At 39.5% G+C, this 18,403-nt stretch overlaps 1 protein-coding gene across 2 annotated transcripts; it reads left to right on the forward strand.

The window, feature by feature from the left end:
• The first annotated feature begins 286 nt into the window (after window positions 1-286).
• On the forward strand, window positions 287-17,572 carry GHITM (growth hormone inducible transmembrane protein). 2 transcript variants are annotated; one of them, XM_042908333.1, is made up of 9 exons: window positions 287-448; window positions 1,878-2,034; window positions 3,253-3,352; window positions 4,589-4,700; window positions 5,340-5,481; window positions 8,675-8,783; window positions 15,097-15,285; window positions 15,919-16,090; window positions 17,283-17,572. In XM_042908333.1, exons 2-9 carry the CDS (start codon window positions 1,906-1,908, stop codon window positions 17,365-17,367), a joined length of 1,038 nt encoding a protein of 345 aa, XP_042764267.1. In that variant the 5' UTR covers window positions 287-448; window positions 1,878-1,905; the 3' UTR covers window positions 17,368-17,572. The 2 variants fall into 2 exon arrangements, with proteins under 2 accessions (XP_042764267.1, XP_042764268.1); XM_042908334.1 differs by lacking the exon at window positions 287-448 and adding an exon at window positions 675-1,185.
• The last annotated feature ends 831 nt before the right edge of the window (window positions 17,573-18,403 follow it).

The following is an 18,403-nucleotide window of genomic DNA, read 5'->3' on the forward strand; positions in this document are numbered from 1 at the left end:
AGGTGCCCTCCTCAATACCCATCACCCACCCTCCCCTCACACTATTCTTTTTCAATTTTTACGTAATTCTTGTGACTGCCGCTAGTGAAAGTGTTGACACAGAAACGTACATTAGCTCCGCTACCCATAGCTGACATGACCAAAATGCTTTCACTGCCCACACCCAAAATGGACGCTGACTATGACGTTTCCGGCAATTCTCTACTGGCCCCGCCCCTCTAGCCCGGAACCCCTCCTCCCTACCGTGACCGCCCTTCCGTCAGAGATCTGCTCATGATTGGGTGTCCCTAGTGTTTGGCGATTCTCCGGATGTTGCGTCACGCAGGGAGTAGGGGAGACTGCGCGCGCACAGACAGTCAAGAGCGGGCGGAGGGCCAGGGAGGTGTGCGCGTTTGCGTATCGCCGGCCCGGAAGGGTAACTGCGCGGTTGAGGTGACCGGGTACTGAGGTATGGCCACTCCGGGCCGATTGTGGCACCGCAGATCCACTGTCATGATGGCTAGCTTCGCGGGGCCGCTGGGTGCATCCGAGGAGAGCTGAAGGCGGCGGCACTGCTGGCTGCGTCACAGCCTGGCGGCGCGTTAGAGTCACCGTCCTGTGGGTGACCGGGTGAATGGGGGCGACGGCTGCAGGGCCTGAGATAGTCTGGCAGGGGCTCGCCCCCCGCTGCCCTCTTCTGCAGGGGCAGCGAGGTGCTGAATCACCCTGCGGCCGGGCCGCACAGCCACCGCTCTCTCAGATAAGGGGGTGCTTGATAAGGATTGTGCATTGACTCTGGGAGACTGGAGGCTTGCTGCCGAGTCTAGCCTAGAGAGCTGGTTGAACTTTCTCAGGGGACCAGGCGCTTGATTGCATCAATGCTTACGGGAGCGTTTGGGGTTTGGAGTCGGTGATACCTTACCCATTTTATAGCTAACTCACAGGAGTCTCAGAGGGCAAACAGTGTTTCGAGGCCATTTCTAGCATGTGGCAGAAGCAAGATTTCTCCGTTGTTCTGTTACGCGACGTGGTGGCCACTCGGTTGGGCCTCTTTCCCAGTCCATGTGTCGATGACTGAGGAGATAAACGGCAACAACGTACTGAGATGATGTAACGACGTGAAAGTATTAGAAGGACTCGGTGTTTTCCCAGTGTTGTACACCCTCTTATAGATTCAGTGGTAGAGCTGGAAGTACACTCGGTTAAGTAAGTTTTAGCAAAGATTCTTAACTATTGGTGTGCTAGGTAAAACCTATTCCTGGGTCCCATTCCTAGAGATTGAATTATTAGGACCGGAGTTAAGACCCAGGATCTACGTTTTAAGACACATCCTAGGTGGTTTCAGTACCTTGGGTATTTTTATCACATTTTGAAAGAAAGTACTATTTGGCGTGTTTAGCAAAAAATTCATAATGCGTCATTACTGTTGATGTCTTGAAGCCTTACAGTGCAGTCTGACCTTGAAGAGTTATTCAGCTCTTCCTTGGATGACGTTTTTGTTCTGCTCAAAAGTTGTACAGAGTCTTGTTTTAAATTTTCCCATTGAATTCTGGTGTAAATCTTAAAACCATATCTATAAAAGCCATCACACACCCTGTAATTGTCTTAAGAAATTAACATTCACTTTGTATTACATACATAACTTCTACAGAGTTAAACACCTTATTGTTCAACCTAGGATTTAATTCTGTTTTGGTGAACCATCCCATACTGGATTCTGGGATAGATTTCTTGAAATAACGGGGAATAAACAGAGAATTCATCTTTATCATTTAAAAAGGTCACTTCCATTTTTCTCCTAAAATAGGATTGGTCCTTTCCTATCTCTGTATCTTCTGTGTTAATTCCCTCAATTAGTTAGTGGGTTATTTTTTGTCTGTGTCTAACTGGCATTTCAGATCTGCCTGGTAAACCTGGTGCACCACCATGCTGGCCGCAAGACTTGTGTGTCTCCGGACACTACCTTCCAGGGTTTTCCAACCAGCTTTCACCAAGGCCTCGCCTGTTGTGAAGAGTTCCATCACGAAGCATCAATGGCTCTTAACACCCAGCAGGGTAAAGATAATCTGAATGTTATTATGTTGTGTCTCTGTGCACTAGGACCTTTTTTTTTCTTTTTTTTGGACAGAGTATGAAGTTCCCTATTTTACCATTAGTGATGCGCTGAAACAGCCCTGATAATGCCCCAAATGAGTTCTTTCTCCCCATTAGTTTTGTATCATTTTGTTCCTCCTTACCACGTATGAAAGAGCTCTTATAACTTTCTCTTACAGCTTTTGGAATTTCATTCAGAGAATTTACAGTGATTTGTGAGAGATTGAGAGCTCTTACGGCTCAAGAGATTGTGGAGCCTGTAGTAAAAAGCTGAAGAACCCAGGAATATTACCAGTTGGCCAGTAGCTAGAAATGTTACTAAAAATGTCATTTCACCTTTGATTAGAGAGTGGTAAAATCCATTAGGTTAGGGATGCCTGGGTGGCTCCATGGGTTAAGCGTCCGACTTCGGCTCAGGTCATGATCTCCTGGTTTGTGAGTTTGAGCCCTGCATCCAGCTCTGTGCTGACAGCTCAGAACCTGGAGCCTCTTCAGATTCTGTGTCCCTCTCTCTCTCTCTGCCCCTCCCCTGCTCGTGCTCTGTCTCTCTCTGTTTATCAATAATAAACATTTTAAAAAATCCATTAGGTTAGAGAGAAACCTGTTTTCTTTTATAATAGATTTACCGTTCATCGTTCACATTAGAAGTGTAAGTTTTGAAATATGAGGTAGATAAGGAAATATATACAGGCTAAAAGAGACAGCTGTTTTCCTCTTGAGTTAACTGTTCCCTGTTGAAAACAGCTAAAATAGAGGTAGTAGTCATCCCGCCCTTTCTTTGGCTTTGTGTTCAGCAAAGATAACTTTCTTGAGCCCCATTCCCCAGATTTAAAAAAAATGCAGCTAATACATATTGAATGCAGATTTTTTAGCAGTTAGTCCTTGAAATACAATTCTAGAGATATAAATCTGTGGTTTTTTAAATAAACAATTATTCTGAAACTTTAAGAAATAAAGTTGTGAACTAAGGAGTTAAGTGAATCACTTCAAAGATAGACCATAGGTAGGGTCTACATTGAATTTTTTAGATTGGCTAACATACCTTTATAGTGAAAGTACATACATAGAAACTACCAAATTAGTATAGAGTTTTCTAATGCAATGAGATTTAATTTTATTTTACTGATAACATTCTGTTTTGGTGTATGTGCTATGTGTCTTTGTTTTCGTGTATATCAGGAATATGCCACCAAGACGAGAGTTGGGATCCGGCGTGGGAAAACTGTCCAAGAACTTAAGGAGGCAGCAGTGGAACCATCAATGGAAAAAATATTCAAAAGTAGGCAGTAGTCTTTAGTTTTTGAGCTGGAATATGTGAATACATTTTACATGCATGAACAGCTTCCTAAACATATGTACAAACTTACGTATATGAGCATTTCCTTGGAAGAAAGGCAATCCATCATTCTTCAGGATCTTGTGGCCCAGAAAAGATTAATATTTCACACTGGGTCCATTGGTTTCCATTCATATTTCTTCCAGAGAAAATGTTATTTTTACCATTTTTTAAAAAGGATTAGTAGTATGACATGATATAAAAACATATAATCTGTTAAGGAAGTTCATTTGAAGTTGCATAGAATCTTCAAGCATATCATGTTTGTGTATGTTTCAAGTCAAGAGAAAATCACTAAAACAGATACTAATAAAAACCTAAATGTTCCTCTTAACTGGTTGTTCATATATGGCCTCCCTGGAAACCAGACCTAACAAAGTCAGTTTGGATTTCAGCTTTGCAAGTTTAACCAGATTGTTCATCTAGCCACGTATACTCAACACTATTGCTTGTTAACAACTTTACAGAATGTCAATATATTATAATGAGAAAGAGTTGTAATCAGTGTCCTTCAGGGCATTTCTTTCTGATAAGTAAGTTTGCCCTGAAAACCAAATTGTATGAATCCTACAGCTACAGCATAGTAATAATCTTAGCAAATATATACTAAAGGGGGTAAGACGCTGTTTATGAATACTTCCAGCCAGTTAGAGTTGATAAGCTGTTTGTTTCTCTTGCTCTTGTTTTAGAGCATCCTCTCCCTTGATTCCACTGCATAAATATTGATTACACTTTTGGTTCCTTTTTCTTTCTCTTTGTAAAGCATCATCTTTGTTAATAGCACTTTAGACACAGCGTGATATGATTATTAACATTCCTTTTTCATCTTTCTAAGAATATCTTGAGAACATACCCCTGATTCTTAGGAATAAAACACTATTACAGAAGTATTCCCATGTCCACAGGTATACTGCCTCCTTAAAGTTCATTGGAGTGAAATTAAAGGCCAGTCAAGTCTGATCCTTTCTGTATTATTACACTTAGTTTAACATTGTCCTTTTTTACTGGTGCCCTAATTTTAAGACCATTGCTATACCCCTATATATTCTAACTATGGTTTTACAAAGGAGTATGGTATATAGTTTGATTTTCCTCGTATAAATATTAGAGCTTACCATCCCTTTTCAGTTTAGTGAAGATATGACTGTATTAATGTGCATTTCCTTCTGTGCTCTGCAGTTGATCAGATGGGAAGATGGTTTATTGCTGGAGGGGCTGCTGTTGGTCTTGGAGCATTGTGCTACTATGGCTTGGGAATGTCTAACGAGATTGGAGCTATTGAAAAGGCTGTGTAAGTAAATTGTTCCCAAACATTTCTAATCTTAAAGATTCCAGTTTGGTTTTCATCCTTCCCTTTTGCCACTTTTGGAATGTTTTATATCCAGTCTTCCAACTATATAGAAATATACATGAATAAAAATGAAATCTTTTGGCATCTGTTCAAACTTAAGTAAAAATCTTTTACCAAGGTTATATGTGTTTAGGCAAGGAGAAAGTGTGTTTCTTTGTAGATGTGCCAAGTGCTTATGTTTTATGTTTTTATTTTTTAAACTATATTTTGAGAGAGGGAGAGGGTACAAGCTGGAAAAGGGCAGAAAGAGAGGGACAGAGAATTCCAGCCAGGCTCTACGCTGTCAGCACAGAGCCCAATACTGGGCTCTATCTCACAAACCGTGAGATCATGACCTGAGCTGAAATCAAAAGTCAGATGCTTTTAACTGACTGAGCCACCCCGGTGCCCCAAAGTTCTTATGTTTTATATCATTTAATTTTTATGATAGCTCCAATCCATGCATCATTATTTCCATGATAAATGAAGTGAATAAGATAGCAGTGAATTGATATTTCCTAAAGTTGCCCAGCAAATAAATAATTGAACCAAAATTTATATCCATGCTTTTATAAATGAACCATGTTGTGTTTCTTACAGAATTTGGCCTCAGTATGTGAAGGATAGAATTCATTCTACCTATATGTACTTAGCAGGAAGTATTGGTTTAACAGCTTTGTCCGCCCTGGCAGTGAGCAGAACTCCTGTGCTTATGAACTTCATGATGAGAGGCTCTTGGGTGGTAAGTCAGCTTGTTTTTGTTTTCCTTTTCCACTAAATACCAAAAGATTAGGCAAAAAATACTGGCCGGGGGTAGGGGGGGAGTGGATTAAATGGAAAGAATCCCTTACTATATTGACAGATTGTTCAAATCTGAATTAATAGTGCAGCTGGGACAAAGTAGGAAGTACATTCTGAGATAAATCAGCTATCATTCTTAGTTGAGTGTATATTTAAATACTGGCAAAGGGGTTGAAAACCAAACATACAGGAATATCCTACTTACCTAGAAGCAGCTATCAAATAGCTTGTATTTTATAGCAATTTTATTAAAAAAAAAAAAAAAGACAGGGCAAATGCAAAGCCATCTTAGAAATCAGTGGAAAATATGTATTGCTAACATTCTGAACTTTCCTGACCCTGCGTAGGGTTTTACATTCAGTGAGTGTTTCTTGAGCATTTGTTAATTTTTCTGGATAAAAAAAAATAGTGATTTCAAAAGTGGTAGCTATTTTTCTACTGTCTGGTTGAAGAGATGAACTTGAGTAAGTGGTAAAGGATGTGCAAGGAGAAGTAGAAAGTGTAAAATCAGTTGAAAGACTGTTTTTGTCTTGGACTAGTAGGGAAGTTCCATGAAAGAGACGTTTATTTCACCAGAACTGTTGGAGGCTATCATTTTTTATTTTAGGAGAGAACAAAGGTAGTCTAGGTTTGCAGAACAGCTTGAGCAAAGGAGAAGAGGTAGTCATTAAAACTGGCAGAGTGCTCACTCACTCTCTCTCTCAAATAAACAAACATTGGGGTGGAGGGCAACACCTGGATGGCTCAGTCGGTTAAGTGTCTGATTCTTGGTATTGGCTGAGCTCGTGATCTCCTGAACTTGGGATTGAGCCCCCGCGTCAGAATCCTTTCTTGGAATTCTTTCTCTGCCCCTCACCCTCGTGCGCTCGCACGCTCGCGTGCGTGCTCTCTCTCTCTCTCTCTCTCTTCTCCAAATAACATTAGAAGAAAACATCAGAGTGGAGTTCAAGTATCTGAGGTCTAGAGTGTAAAGAAGACACAATCAGACAGTGTCTGGTTGCCACACTGAGGAGCGGGTCTAATCAGTGAGAAGCGGTTACAGATACTGGAACAGCAGAAAATACGATTTGTCTTTGAGTTCTAAGAAGTCAAATGGAAGAGACAAGAAGCAAGTATACCAGTTGGGGCTTTTCAAGATCTGAAGTGGAGGATTATAAGAATGTGAGCTATGAGTTTGAGACTGGAAGGGAATGGGGGATGGGACCGTTTATATCATACAGATTTCCAAATCTGTACTTTCCAAAGAAGAAGCATTTAGGGTAGTGTGGCCATTTGGACACTTCAGTATTCTTAGAATCTTACTTCTCAGATGGGTGTCCTGAATCTCCTAGCCTAGAACTTCATGAAGGCACAGAATAAGCACGGTGCATTCTCACCAGGAATGTACATTTTAATCAGGCAAATAATTTAAAACAATGATTTTTAACAAAGCAACATGGTTATAAGAGAAAAATTTAAGTATACAAAGAGTTTAGCCCCTAAAATAAGACTTCAAAGAAGTGTTTGTGCTTGGGCCATATTCTCAACTTACTTTCGGCATAAGATTACTCTTACCTGCTGTTAGAACTACTTAGATTAAAAAATTTGGGAAGCCAGGCAGGTGCTACAGAGAGGAAGATGAAGATTTTTGGGGGGGGACAGACATACACACAAATAATGTCAAAGTTGACACCAAGTGATTTTCGAACAGAGGAGAGGCTTCTGACACTGCTCATGGCAGTCAGGGTACCTCCCAGAATAACTTTCCAGGGGACGAGATAATCCTTGAATAACTCCAATGAATTAGGCAAAATAAACGGAATTAAAGAGGCACGAAATGGGGTCATATTCGCATCCCTACTGTTTCATTGTAGCTGGAGTGTAGAGTATGGAAAGGTGAAAGGCAAAGAATGGAACTGGGTCATGAACATGAAGGACCTTAAAATAAAAAAATACAGTTGTGATAAATACCCTGAAAGTGCCTTGCATTTGTATGAAGAAATGCATGAAGTGGATTTTAGTAATTATTTCTTCATTGGAAAGTGATCTAGTAGAACTCTGTGCTTTTTTCTGTTAGTGAGTAAAAGCTTTGCCATTCTCAGCAAAAACAGCTGTTTTGTTTTTATCTGTACTTTACATCTGAGGTTGAACATTCACATGCCTGTGTTCAGATGGATAATGCAGAGGAGGGAGGCAGGCCTTAGGTCACACAAGGGATTAGTGATATCTAACCAAAAGCATTCACAATCTGTTGTTTTTTGAATAGTTGGGCTACCAGATATCTGCTGTTTTCTGTCCAAGAGTAGCAAATTTGCAGTTTCTGTTTCAGGTTTCCTAAAGATTCATTACAGTCTTCTCTATTATGTACATTTCTTTGTATATGCACAGGAAGTATTTAAGTGTCATAACAATGGAAATGTAAGATAAAAGGGACGGAGGACCAAGTCAGCTAGAAAACTAAGAGGATAGAGAAGTAGAATCTTATTCTCTTTTCCATGTGCTTCTGTTTTTTAGGTTTTTGTTAAGCAAATGATGGAGTTCAAGGCAGTGTGCTATGTATATATTCTAATTGGTGTATCATGATAAGTTTTTTTTAATGTAGTTTGCTATGCAAAAATAAATACAATTAATAATTATTTTGGGATTCTTAAAGAGGTTTTGTTAGGTCTCTGTCTAGGAAGAATACAATTTTTAAAAGGTCATGTTATCAATCAGAGCTCAACATACTCACTTGAAGAGTCTGCAAAACTTTGTGTGACAGTAGGGGACACTCTTGTCCCCTCCTAGATCAGTTTTCATTATCCTTAATCTTTTTTTTTTTTTTTTTTTTTTAATTTTTTAATGTTCATTTATTTTTGAGAGAGAGTGAGAGCACAAGTGGGGGAGGGGCAGAGAGCAAGGGAGACACAGAATCTGAAGCAGGCCTAGGCTCTAAGCTGTCAGCACAGAGCCTGACATGGGGCTCGAACACACAAACTGCAAGATCATGACCTGAGCTGAAGTTGGATGGTTAGCTGACTGAGCCACGCAGGCGCCCTTATCCTTAATCTTCTTAAACAAAATTTATTGGAGGGACTAGCTTAACTTGGAACTTGAGGGTTTTCCCTTTGTTGTTGTATATAAGGATTGATTTTTCTCAGTAACGTGTGTTTCAGACAATTGGTGCAACCTTTGCAGCCATGATTGGAGCTGGAATGCTGGTACAGTCAATACCATATGACCAGAACCCAGGCCCAAAGCATCTTGCTTGGTTACTACATTCTGGTATGTTCTAACTTTAAATTTTTATTAAATAACCTTCATTACTGTCTTCTTTGGTGGTTCTTTACAATTGTGAATGACTTGTGCATAATTTAATAAAGACTCATGTTTAGAAAACGCTTATAGTTTTTTGTACTTAATACTGGTTGTATTATTGCCAGATCTCTACTCTGAAAAAATAATTATTCAGATACTAAGACCATGGACATCCCCAGTATTATACTTGGCCTCCTGTGACAGTCTAATACACGTAGAGATTTCCTTTATGTATTTTGCCTAATACTGGAAGCGTCTCAAACCTGATACACATTACTTGAGAATTATTCTTGTGTATCTTTAGAAAAATTTTAAAATGAGGGTGGAGAAGGAAAGGAGGAGGTAAGTCACAAGAAAGAATAGGAGTACAGGATCTTGCAATGGAGCATTGGAAGAAAGAAAACAATAAGAAAGACCTTTGGAAGTGTACTTTGTCTCTGATATGGTTAACTGGGTCATTATTTAGATGGGTCTTAGCGCAAAGTTACCATGGACAGGGCAAAGGCTGTCCACTCCCTGGTATTGCAGGACAGTTTTAATATCCTTTTAGGTATATGTTGTGATATCTCCCTTAATTATGGAGACACAAATATTTTAAAGTTTAGGTAAAGTGTTTCCATTATCTGTGGGTTGAATAAAGAACCAACTAGACCTAGAAGCAAAAGTGTGTCTTAGATACAAGTTCTCTACCTCAAAACAAGACAGATTTTTTCTATATATTTTTTTGAGTATAGGTGATAAACAATGTTACAGTGGCAAGTGTACAACATAGTGTTTCCAGTTCTGTATACATTATGCTATATGCCTCACAGTGCAGCTACCATCTGTCACTTTATAGCACTATTACAGCGTCACTGACTATATTCCCTATGCTGTGCCTTTTACTCCTGTGATTTACTCTGTAACCGGAAGCCTGTATCTCCCACTCCTTTCACCCATTTTGCCCATCCTCCCACCTCCCCTCTGGCAACAATCCGTTCTCTGTTTTTATGGATCTGTTTCTCCTTTTTATTTTTTTATTCACTTAAGACAAGTTTTATGAGCATTTCCTTGAAACTTTCTTGGAAGCAGGCTCTGAAATGTTTCTTACGTGGGTCAGTAAATGGAAATTAGGTTTTTGGCACCCAGTGAGCCAGATTTCCAGTGCGAACTATGTCATTCATATTATTATGTGCTGTTTTTGTTTTGGTAAACATGAGACTTCACATGACTTCACAATCTCAGTTTTCAACTCTCTTCCATTAGGCCTGAGGTTATTCAACCATAGATTTTGTCTATGGAGTTTTACAGGACAAAGCCCTTGTGATGGAGGGAGGTGGTCCAGTATTTTCTAGTACCAATAACCTGCTTTAAAAAAAATTTTATCCAAAATATAATATGTGTACTTCTAAAAATGTAATATCTCTTGAGTGCTATCTGTAAATATTTAAGGATTACTCAGCTTCGGGGCAACTGCATATCACAGTAGTATACAGAGCTTTTTGTTTTTAAGTATGAAGTGTATATCCTTTCATTAAAACACCAAAATCCTCACCATCTGAGTTTAGCATTTATGTTACAGTTACAATTCTCTGGATTATAGTATCTTGTCCAGTAAATGGACTTTTGCACCTGTTTCCATTTTAGACACTTGAGTTCCTTGAGAAAACTGGTTCAGTGTTTTTACCTCTGATAAGTAGTAAATATTTAGTGACTTATTGAATTAAAATAGTCATGTTGTTTCAATTTGAGCTTAGAATTAAGGGCTTTCTATCTGGGTTGCTTAGAAAACTCCTTCTAATCTGATACTGTAGTGCATAAATTACTTGAGGTATTCAGTGTATTGGAGGGGATCCCCAACACTACCCATTTGTTCAGTATTTTTTTAGAAGGAGTCATAGGACTCAGCATATAGTTGTACTCAGAGCTAAGGACATCAAAAGGACACATGACAGAATCTGGAGAAATCCATCCACAGGCTGTCAGTGCTCCCTCCTTCCTTTGAGGGGACATAGTAAGGATGTGTAACGCGCAGTAATATACATTGTTTCTGCCCAGGGAAGCCCGTTAGAGACTTGGTACCCACGGGCTTTAATAAGGGCTAATCATGTAGGCACCCTCCTAACAACTACCAAAATACAAATTCCAGAAGGAAAACAGAATTTCAGCATAACTCTTAACTGTTTGCACAAGTAATCTAACCCTGCCAGAGAATGATTTAAGTGCCAAGTTCTTAAATTCTAGCCAAGGACCAGCCCTGCAAGCAAGTCTTTGTAAAGATAACCTTAGGCCTGCTATGCTAAACCTTCCCTGCACAGCATGAATGCCAATTTTTGCTTTATGCTTCATATATACCTACCTATTTTAAGCTATGCAGGCAGGCATTAGTATTCCTGTTTTGTGGATGAGGAAGCTAAGTTATGTGAGGTCAGTATGCCAGGAAGTGCTGTATTATTTCTTCAAGTCTAGCCCTGTATCCACTTTTTTTTTTTTTTTTTAAAGTGTATTTCTTTTGCAAGAGAGAGCATGAGCTGAGGAAGGCTAGAGAGAGGGGGAGAGAGAAAGGATCTGAAGCGGGCTCAGTGCTGATAGCAGAGAGCCCAATGTGGGGCTCGAACTCATGAACCATGAGATGTTGACCTGAGCTGAAGTCAGATGCTTAACCAACTGAGCCACGCAGACACCCATGTCCACTCTTTCATTCACTGGAATGATTGAGCTGAGAACTAAAGAAAGCTTAGGTGACCCAAGGGCACCCCCTCGCAGTATTAAAGGGACATCAGAGTTGGCTTTTGACCAATATTAACATCCCAGTGCATTCCATTTTCATTTTTCATCCAGATGTTTAGCACTATGCAGATACAGCTGTGGTCTTAATCAGGACTAAGTGATACTATGCAGGAATTACTGAAATGATCATTGGAAAACTATTCTAATTGTGTTTTTCCCCCAGCTTTATCAGGATGTAATTACCACGTAACACTGTAAGTTTTCAGATGTACAACTGGTTGATTTATACATTTATATATTGCATAATGACTACCACCATAGCATTAGCTTACACCTCCATTCCATATTTACCATTTCTTTTTTGTGGTGAGAGTACATTTAAGATCTGGTCTCTTAGCAACATTCAAGTAGATGATACAGTGATAGCTGTAATCACCATGTGTATATTAGGTCCTCAGATTTGTTAATCTTACAACTGGAAGTTTGTACCCTTTTACCAGTATCACCCCATTTCCCCTACCCCATCACCCCTGGTAACCACCACTCTATGCTCTGTTTCTCTGAGTTTGACTCTTTTAGATTGCACATAGAAGTGAGATCATATGGTATTTGTTCTTCTCTTAGTTCACTTAGTATCATGCCCTCAGGGTCCATTCATGTTGTCAAAAATGGCAAGATTTCATTTTTTTTATGGCTGAATACTACATTGTGTATATACACCATGTCATCTTTATCCATTCACCCATCAAAGGACAATTTGGTTTTTGTATCTTGGAGATTATAAGTAATGCTGCAGTGAACATGGGAGTACAGACATCTGTATAAGATCCTGGTTTCATATCTTTTGGTTTTAAACCCCGAAGTGGGATTGCTAAATCATATTGTAATTATCATTTTAATTTTTTAAGGAACCTCCATACAACTGGCTGTACCAGTTTGGTGAATGTTAGTTTTTGTTCACAATAATAATGGTGAGCTATCTTTGTTAGTTTTGTAATTAATAATGTCCTTAAGCAGCAGACATCTATTACCATTTAAGATTTTTATGAGAAAGTATCATTGAAAAATCTCTGAATAAACTTAAAAGTTTTGCTAAAGCTACAGGGAGGCTGGGCCACAGTTCCCCACACCATCAGATAGCCAGGCCTTAGAGAACAGGCTCACCAAAGAGCCAGACCGTGGGGAACAGACCTTTGGAGGGACCTCCCTAAAGCTGACAAAAAGTCCTGGAGGACCAGACCCCCAAAGGCCTCAAACTTAGGGGCTACTATTCTGAAAAGGCCAAGAATCAGGTGCCCACACTCTTTGAGGACCCAGATCCTGAGGATAAGTCTCCCAGAGGGCTAGAACACAAAGAGCCTGATTGCCAAAGAGCTAGGCCACGAGAGTTGTATCTCTCAGAGGACCGTGGCATCTGGGATGAGACCTTGGCACAGCATGGTGGCCAGGATCTCTGGAAGACCAAGCCACCAAGGGCCAGACCCCTCAGGGATAAAAGCTCCAGAGATAGAACCTCCAATGAACTTGTGGGAATGCAAACTGGTGCAGCTGCTCTAGAAAACAGTGTGGAGGTTCCTCAAAAAATTAAAAATAGATCTACCCTATGACCCAGCAATAGCACTGCTAGGAATTTTCCCAAGGGATACAGGAGTGCTGATGCATGGGGGCACTGGTACCCCAATGTTTATAGCAGCATTTTCAACAATAGCCAAATTATGGAAAGAGCCTAAACGTCCATCAGCTGACAAATGAGTAAAGAAATTGTGGTTTATATACACAATGGAATACTACGTGGCAATGAGAAAGAACGAAATATGGCCCTTGGTAGCAACGTGGATGGAACTGGAGAGTGTGATGTTAAGTGAAATAAGCCATACGGAGAAAGACAGATACCGTATGTTTTCACTCTTAGGTGGATCCTGAGAAACTTAACAGAAGTCTATGGGGGAGGGGAAGAAAAAAAAAGAAAAGAGGTTGGAGAGGGAGAGAGCCAAAGCATAAGAGACTCTTAAAAACTGAGAACAAACTGAGGGTTGATGGGGGGTGGGGGGGAGGGGAGGGTGGGTGATGGGTATTGAGGAGGGCACCTTTTGGGATGAGCACTGGGTGTTGTATGGAAACCAATTTGACAATAAATTTCGTATTAAAAAAAAAAAAAAAAGAGAAAGAAAAGAACCTCCAATGAACCTAACCATGCAGAATGACAAAACCAAAGAAGTGTATCATTGCCGTTGAGGCCACTCGAGAAACTGTCTTTGACAGGGTCAACCCACACAGGAGAGGACCATTTGAGGGGCAGGCCATGGAAAACAGGACCACCAGGCTAGACCCTGGGGAGCCAGGGGAGGATTGGGCTCCACAAGGGGGTGCTGTGAAAGCGTGATGAGGGAGGCAGGGCCTCATTCTTGCTCCCTGGTACCAGCTCTACCTCCTGCTCCTGGCCCCCTCCTATTCCTGGCCATTGGTGGCTAATGGGGTCAAGAGAACCTGGAGCAGAGAGCTGGCACCAGTATAGGGAGGGGGGTGGGGGGAAGGACACTTTTTCATCCTCTGCCTGTGGCTTAATCCAAATTTGGGGACAGGGAGTTAGTTACCTGGGGCAAGTAAAGTGGGGAGCATGATGGAGAATAAAGGTTTTTTTTGTGGATTCTGCACAAAATTTGCTAAAAATTTTGCTGTCAGTTGCAAAACTGATGGGAATCCTAATAGAAATGTCATAGAGGAATTTTTATTCAGTATTTTTCTTACAGCAAAAGGTATTTTTAATTGTTCATTATCATGTGATAATATCTTATTACTTGATCTAGAAATGTTACTTTCACAAAAGAGACACACTGTTAAAATTATAGGATGAAGATAGCTCCTCCTATTCTGAGTTAAACTCTGCACATTTAATGTGTAAGAAGAGGGCAGCTTGTTCTACTGAGCACTGAAATAATGCCTTATCTGAGATTTATTTTTTTTAATTAAGGTGTTCTTTTAACCTTTGCTGATTAAATTATTGGTGCCTTTCAGTAATTTTCCTGAACTTGTTGATAAATATCTGACAACTAAAATTACTGTTTACAAACTGAGCTGACATTCCCTTCTACCCAAGGAAACAACGGTGTCTGTCCTTGAAGTTCCTGCATCTTAAGATTAGCATCATATATGCGTTCTCTCATTTTACTTTGTTCCCTTTTGGCAGCAGCAGGTTTGACCTTGAGTTAGTCATTTTAAGCCTTTTTGTCTCAATTCTTACATATATATGAATTTTATGAAGAATACCAGTAGGCTCACACACAGCTAATGAGCCACGTAGAATTTGATAAAGTTACTAAAACGCCAAATTAATGTTTGTGTTTTTGAGTTGAGACTGTTTAACTAGGTATAGTGTTGTGATTTTGAATTTGGATAGCCACAAGTTTGGGGTGTGGAATTTGGGGGTAGTATCACCTAAATAAGGGAGAGATGTTGTAGTCCTGTTGTTTAACCATAAGGTACGTGATGTTCAGATGGTGTGTTAGTTACAAGTGGTGTTTTCTTTCTGGTTCTTACTTAGTCAATACTTAACTACTTGCTCTTTCTCCAGGTGTAATGGGTGCAGTGGTGGCTCCACTGACAATATTAGGGGGGCCTCTTCTCATCAGAGCTGCATGGTACACAGCAGGCATCGTGGGAGGCCTCTCCACTGTGGCCATGTGCGCACCTAGTGAGAAGTTTCTGAACATGGGAGCGCCCCTGGGAGTGGGCCTGGGTGTCGTCTTTGTGTCATCACTGGGTGAGCTACTGCGCTTTGACATTCACTTCTTGGTATCCGAAAACCATTGATGTACTCAGCTATCCTAATGGAGGGAACTTATTAAGAGTTATTAAAAAATTTTTTTTAATGTTTATTTATTTTTGAGAGAGAGAGAGCATGAACAAGGGAGGGGCAGAGAGAGAGAGGGAAACACAGGATCTGAAGCAGACTCCAGGCTCTGAGCTATCATCACAGAACCTGACATGGGGCTCGAACTTGTCAACTGTGAGATCATGACCTGAGCCAAAGTCAGATGCTCAACTGACTGAGCCACACAGGTGCCCCAAGAGTTATTTTAAAAAGTTTAAAAGACAAACACTAATTAGACTGCATTTTATTATTTGGCATCCTGGTAAACTATTTTGGGTTTTACACAATACATCTAAAATGGGAAAGTTGGTCTGGAGAACATGAAAGAGCCTTTCTGTAATGTGGGCAGGTGACCCATTACAGGAATAAGTATCATGGGTTTGGACTGAATGTACACAAAATTACACGATGCATATAGTCAGTCTTTTTCCTATCTGTGCAGTACACTAAAAGGTTTTTTTAAAGAAATGTTAATCATAAATCCAGTTAGAGAAGAGTCCTTTTTTCTTTTTTTCCTCCCAGGATCTATGTTTCTTCCACCCACCACTGTGGCTGGTGCCACTCTGTACTCCGTGGCAATTTATGGTGGATTAGTTCTTTTCAGCATGTTTCTTCTGTATGATACACAGAAAGTAATCAAGCGTGCAGAAATAGTGCCACCATATGGAGTCCAAAAATATGATCCCATCAATTCGTAAGTAGTCTTCAGTGTCTTGTCTCTGTTACACAGGACATTTGTGTTATTATGGTCTGTTTTGTTTTATGGTCGTATTAGTTTCCTAGGGCTACCGTAACAAATATTACAAACCGAATGGTTCAAACCATGGAAATTTACAAGAAGCTTCTTGTTTTGGCCAGGAATCCTTGACATTCCTTATCTTGTAGGTACATCACTCCAATCTCTCCCTCTGTCTTCACATGGCATTCTTCCCGTATGTCTGTCTCTGTCACCTCTTATAAGGACACCAGTCATTTTGGGTGGAGGCCCACCCCATTCCAGTATTAACCTCATCTTCCCTCCTATCTTGATTATATTGGCAAAGACCCTCTTCCCAAATAAGGCCACATTTACAGGTACAGGGATTAGGATGTCAACATATCTTGAATTCAACCCACAGTAATGGGTTTGTCAAATTTTACGATCTCTGTTGTTGTTTGGTCTATTTTATCTTTTTAGTAAGCTATGTATCCACAGAACATTTGATTATATCGTAACTAAGTTTAATTTAGATATTCAGTTAAGTCCAAATATTTACCTACTTTTGTTAATTAGCTTTCTGGTGCAGTTGTTATATAACAACACTTTTTTTCTCTTTTCTTGGCCTCTCCACCAAAGTAGGTTATTTTATTTAAACAATTTTGTTGGGTTTCATGTTTTCTATCACATTTTTACAAGTAATTTGTTTTTTGTTTCTTTGAAGCTAAAATTTAATGTTTTTTTTAAAAAATGCTGCTGTAACACAGATATATAACAGGTTTTGGTTGGTGGTGGGGGGTTTCCTTGAGGGGGCATATTATATTTAAAAATGCCAGACTTGTGTCTAACACATTTTTATGAAGGTGCTACTTTAGTTTTGTTTTAATTATTTCTTGGCCTATCTTACAGGGTGTTTCTGCAAGATACTACACTCATAAGAGAGGGTCAGAGGGTAGAATAATGATTTTTAAAACTGCCCTTTAACATTTCAAAGATTAATCTGCCAAGGAAAATCTTGACTGTTTTCAGGGCCTTCCTTAGTTGGCATCTTTTCTTTTTCTGATTTCCATTTCATATGCTCTACCTATGACAAATAGTATTGCTTTTCTTTTCTAGATTAAGAAATAGTTCTTTTAGAGTTATTATTAGAATTACATCATCTATAATAGGCCGTAATTTTCTTTTCCAGGATGCTGGGAATCTACATGGATACGTTAAATATATTTATGCGAGTTGCCAGTATTCTAGCAACTGGAAGCAACAGAAAGAAGTGAAGCAACTCAGCTTCTGACCTCTCCAGTACCTCGGATATCTTGTTTGTTTAATAGGGGCAGGTGTTCACGGAATAGTTTGTATAAGCAGCTTTCACTGATGTGTAGAAGATAAGACTTGTCAGCAGGTTTCAGATGTTTGGTGATTTGATGCTTCAGGTCTGCTTTCTCTTCTAAAGAATAAATTCAGTTGTTCTCTTCCAAATAAGCACACACATTTCCAGTTTCTCAAGTGTGAGTAATTCTAAAACGTTTTAATGAATGTGAAAACTAAGGTTTGTGTTGTGAGGATTTAACTGTTCTGTTTTAAAATTTATTTAAGTGAAAATTAGCAAATTTTGTTTTGCTGCACATTTTTTGAAATGCAGAAATATTAAGTAATGTCATAAGTGACGTAGAAGTTTGGTAAAGGGACCAGAGAGAAGCAAAGGATCACCTTCAGTCTTTCTTTGCATACTTAGCACTTGTGTCGGTGGTGAGCCAGTGAGAGGGGTCTGGCTCTTTGGAGACAAATTAATCATTGCTGTTTTCACATTCATCTGTTGAACTTAATCAAAAGCATTGAGCATAAACAAAGATCTAGGTGATTCATTCTCCCAATGTTCCTTTCTTTCTCAGTGCTATCTTTACAATGTAGAAGTGATCGTGTTTGAGTTTTCATTGTTTGACGTTGTTAGGACAGTTGAGAATGTTAATCATCTGGAGAATTCCTGACATGTAGTTAAATATGTTTAAGTTTTACTTTTAAACCTTATGGAGCAAAATATCCTTAAAACTCTTCTCAGGATGAAACATTCAAAGCATGAAATCTGTTGCATTTTCAAATATACAAACACAGTATTCCTAATTGCTGAATTTTTTTTGCATATTTATTGAAATGTTTAAGAGAATATATGCTTGCCTTTCTTCATCTCTTCAGGCTTTGAAGCTTTTATTAGAAAAGCCTGTTTGTGGCTTACACTTAAGATTATGAAAGCAGTTTTTCTCTCAGGACTTGGTTTCTTGCATTCCTCTCAGACTAAGCACTAAAAACACAGGA

The sequence above is a fragment of the Panthera leo genome, chromosome D2, assembly GCF_018350215.1.
Source record: "Panthera leo isolate Ple1 chromosome D2, P.leo_Ple1_pat1.1, whole genome shotgun sequence".
NCBI lineage: Eukaryota > Metazoa > Chordata > Mammalia > Carnivora > Felidae > Panthera > Panthera leo.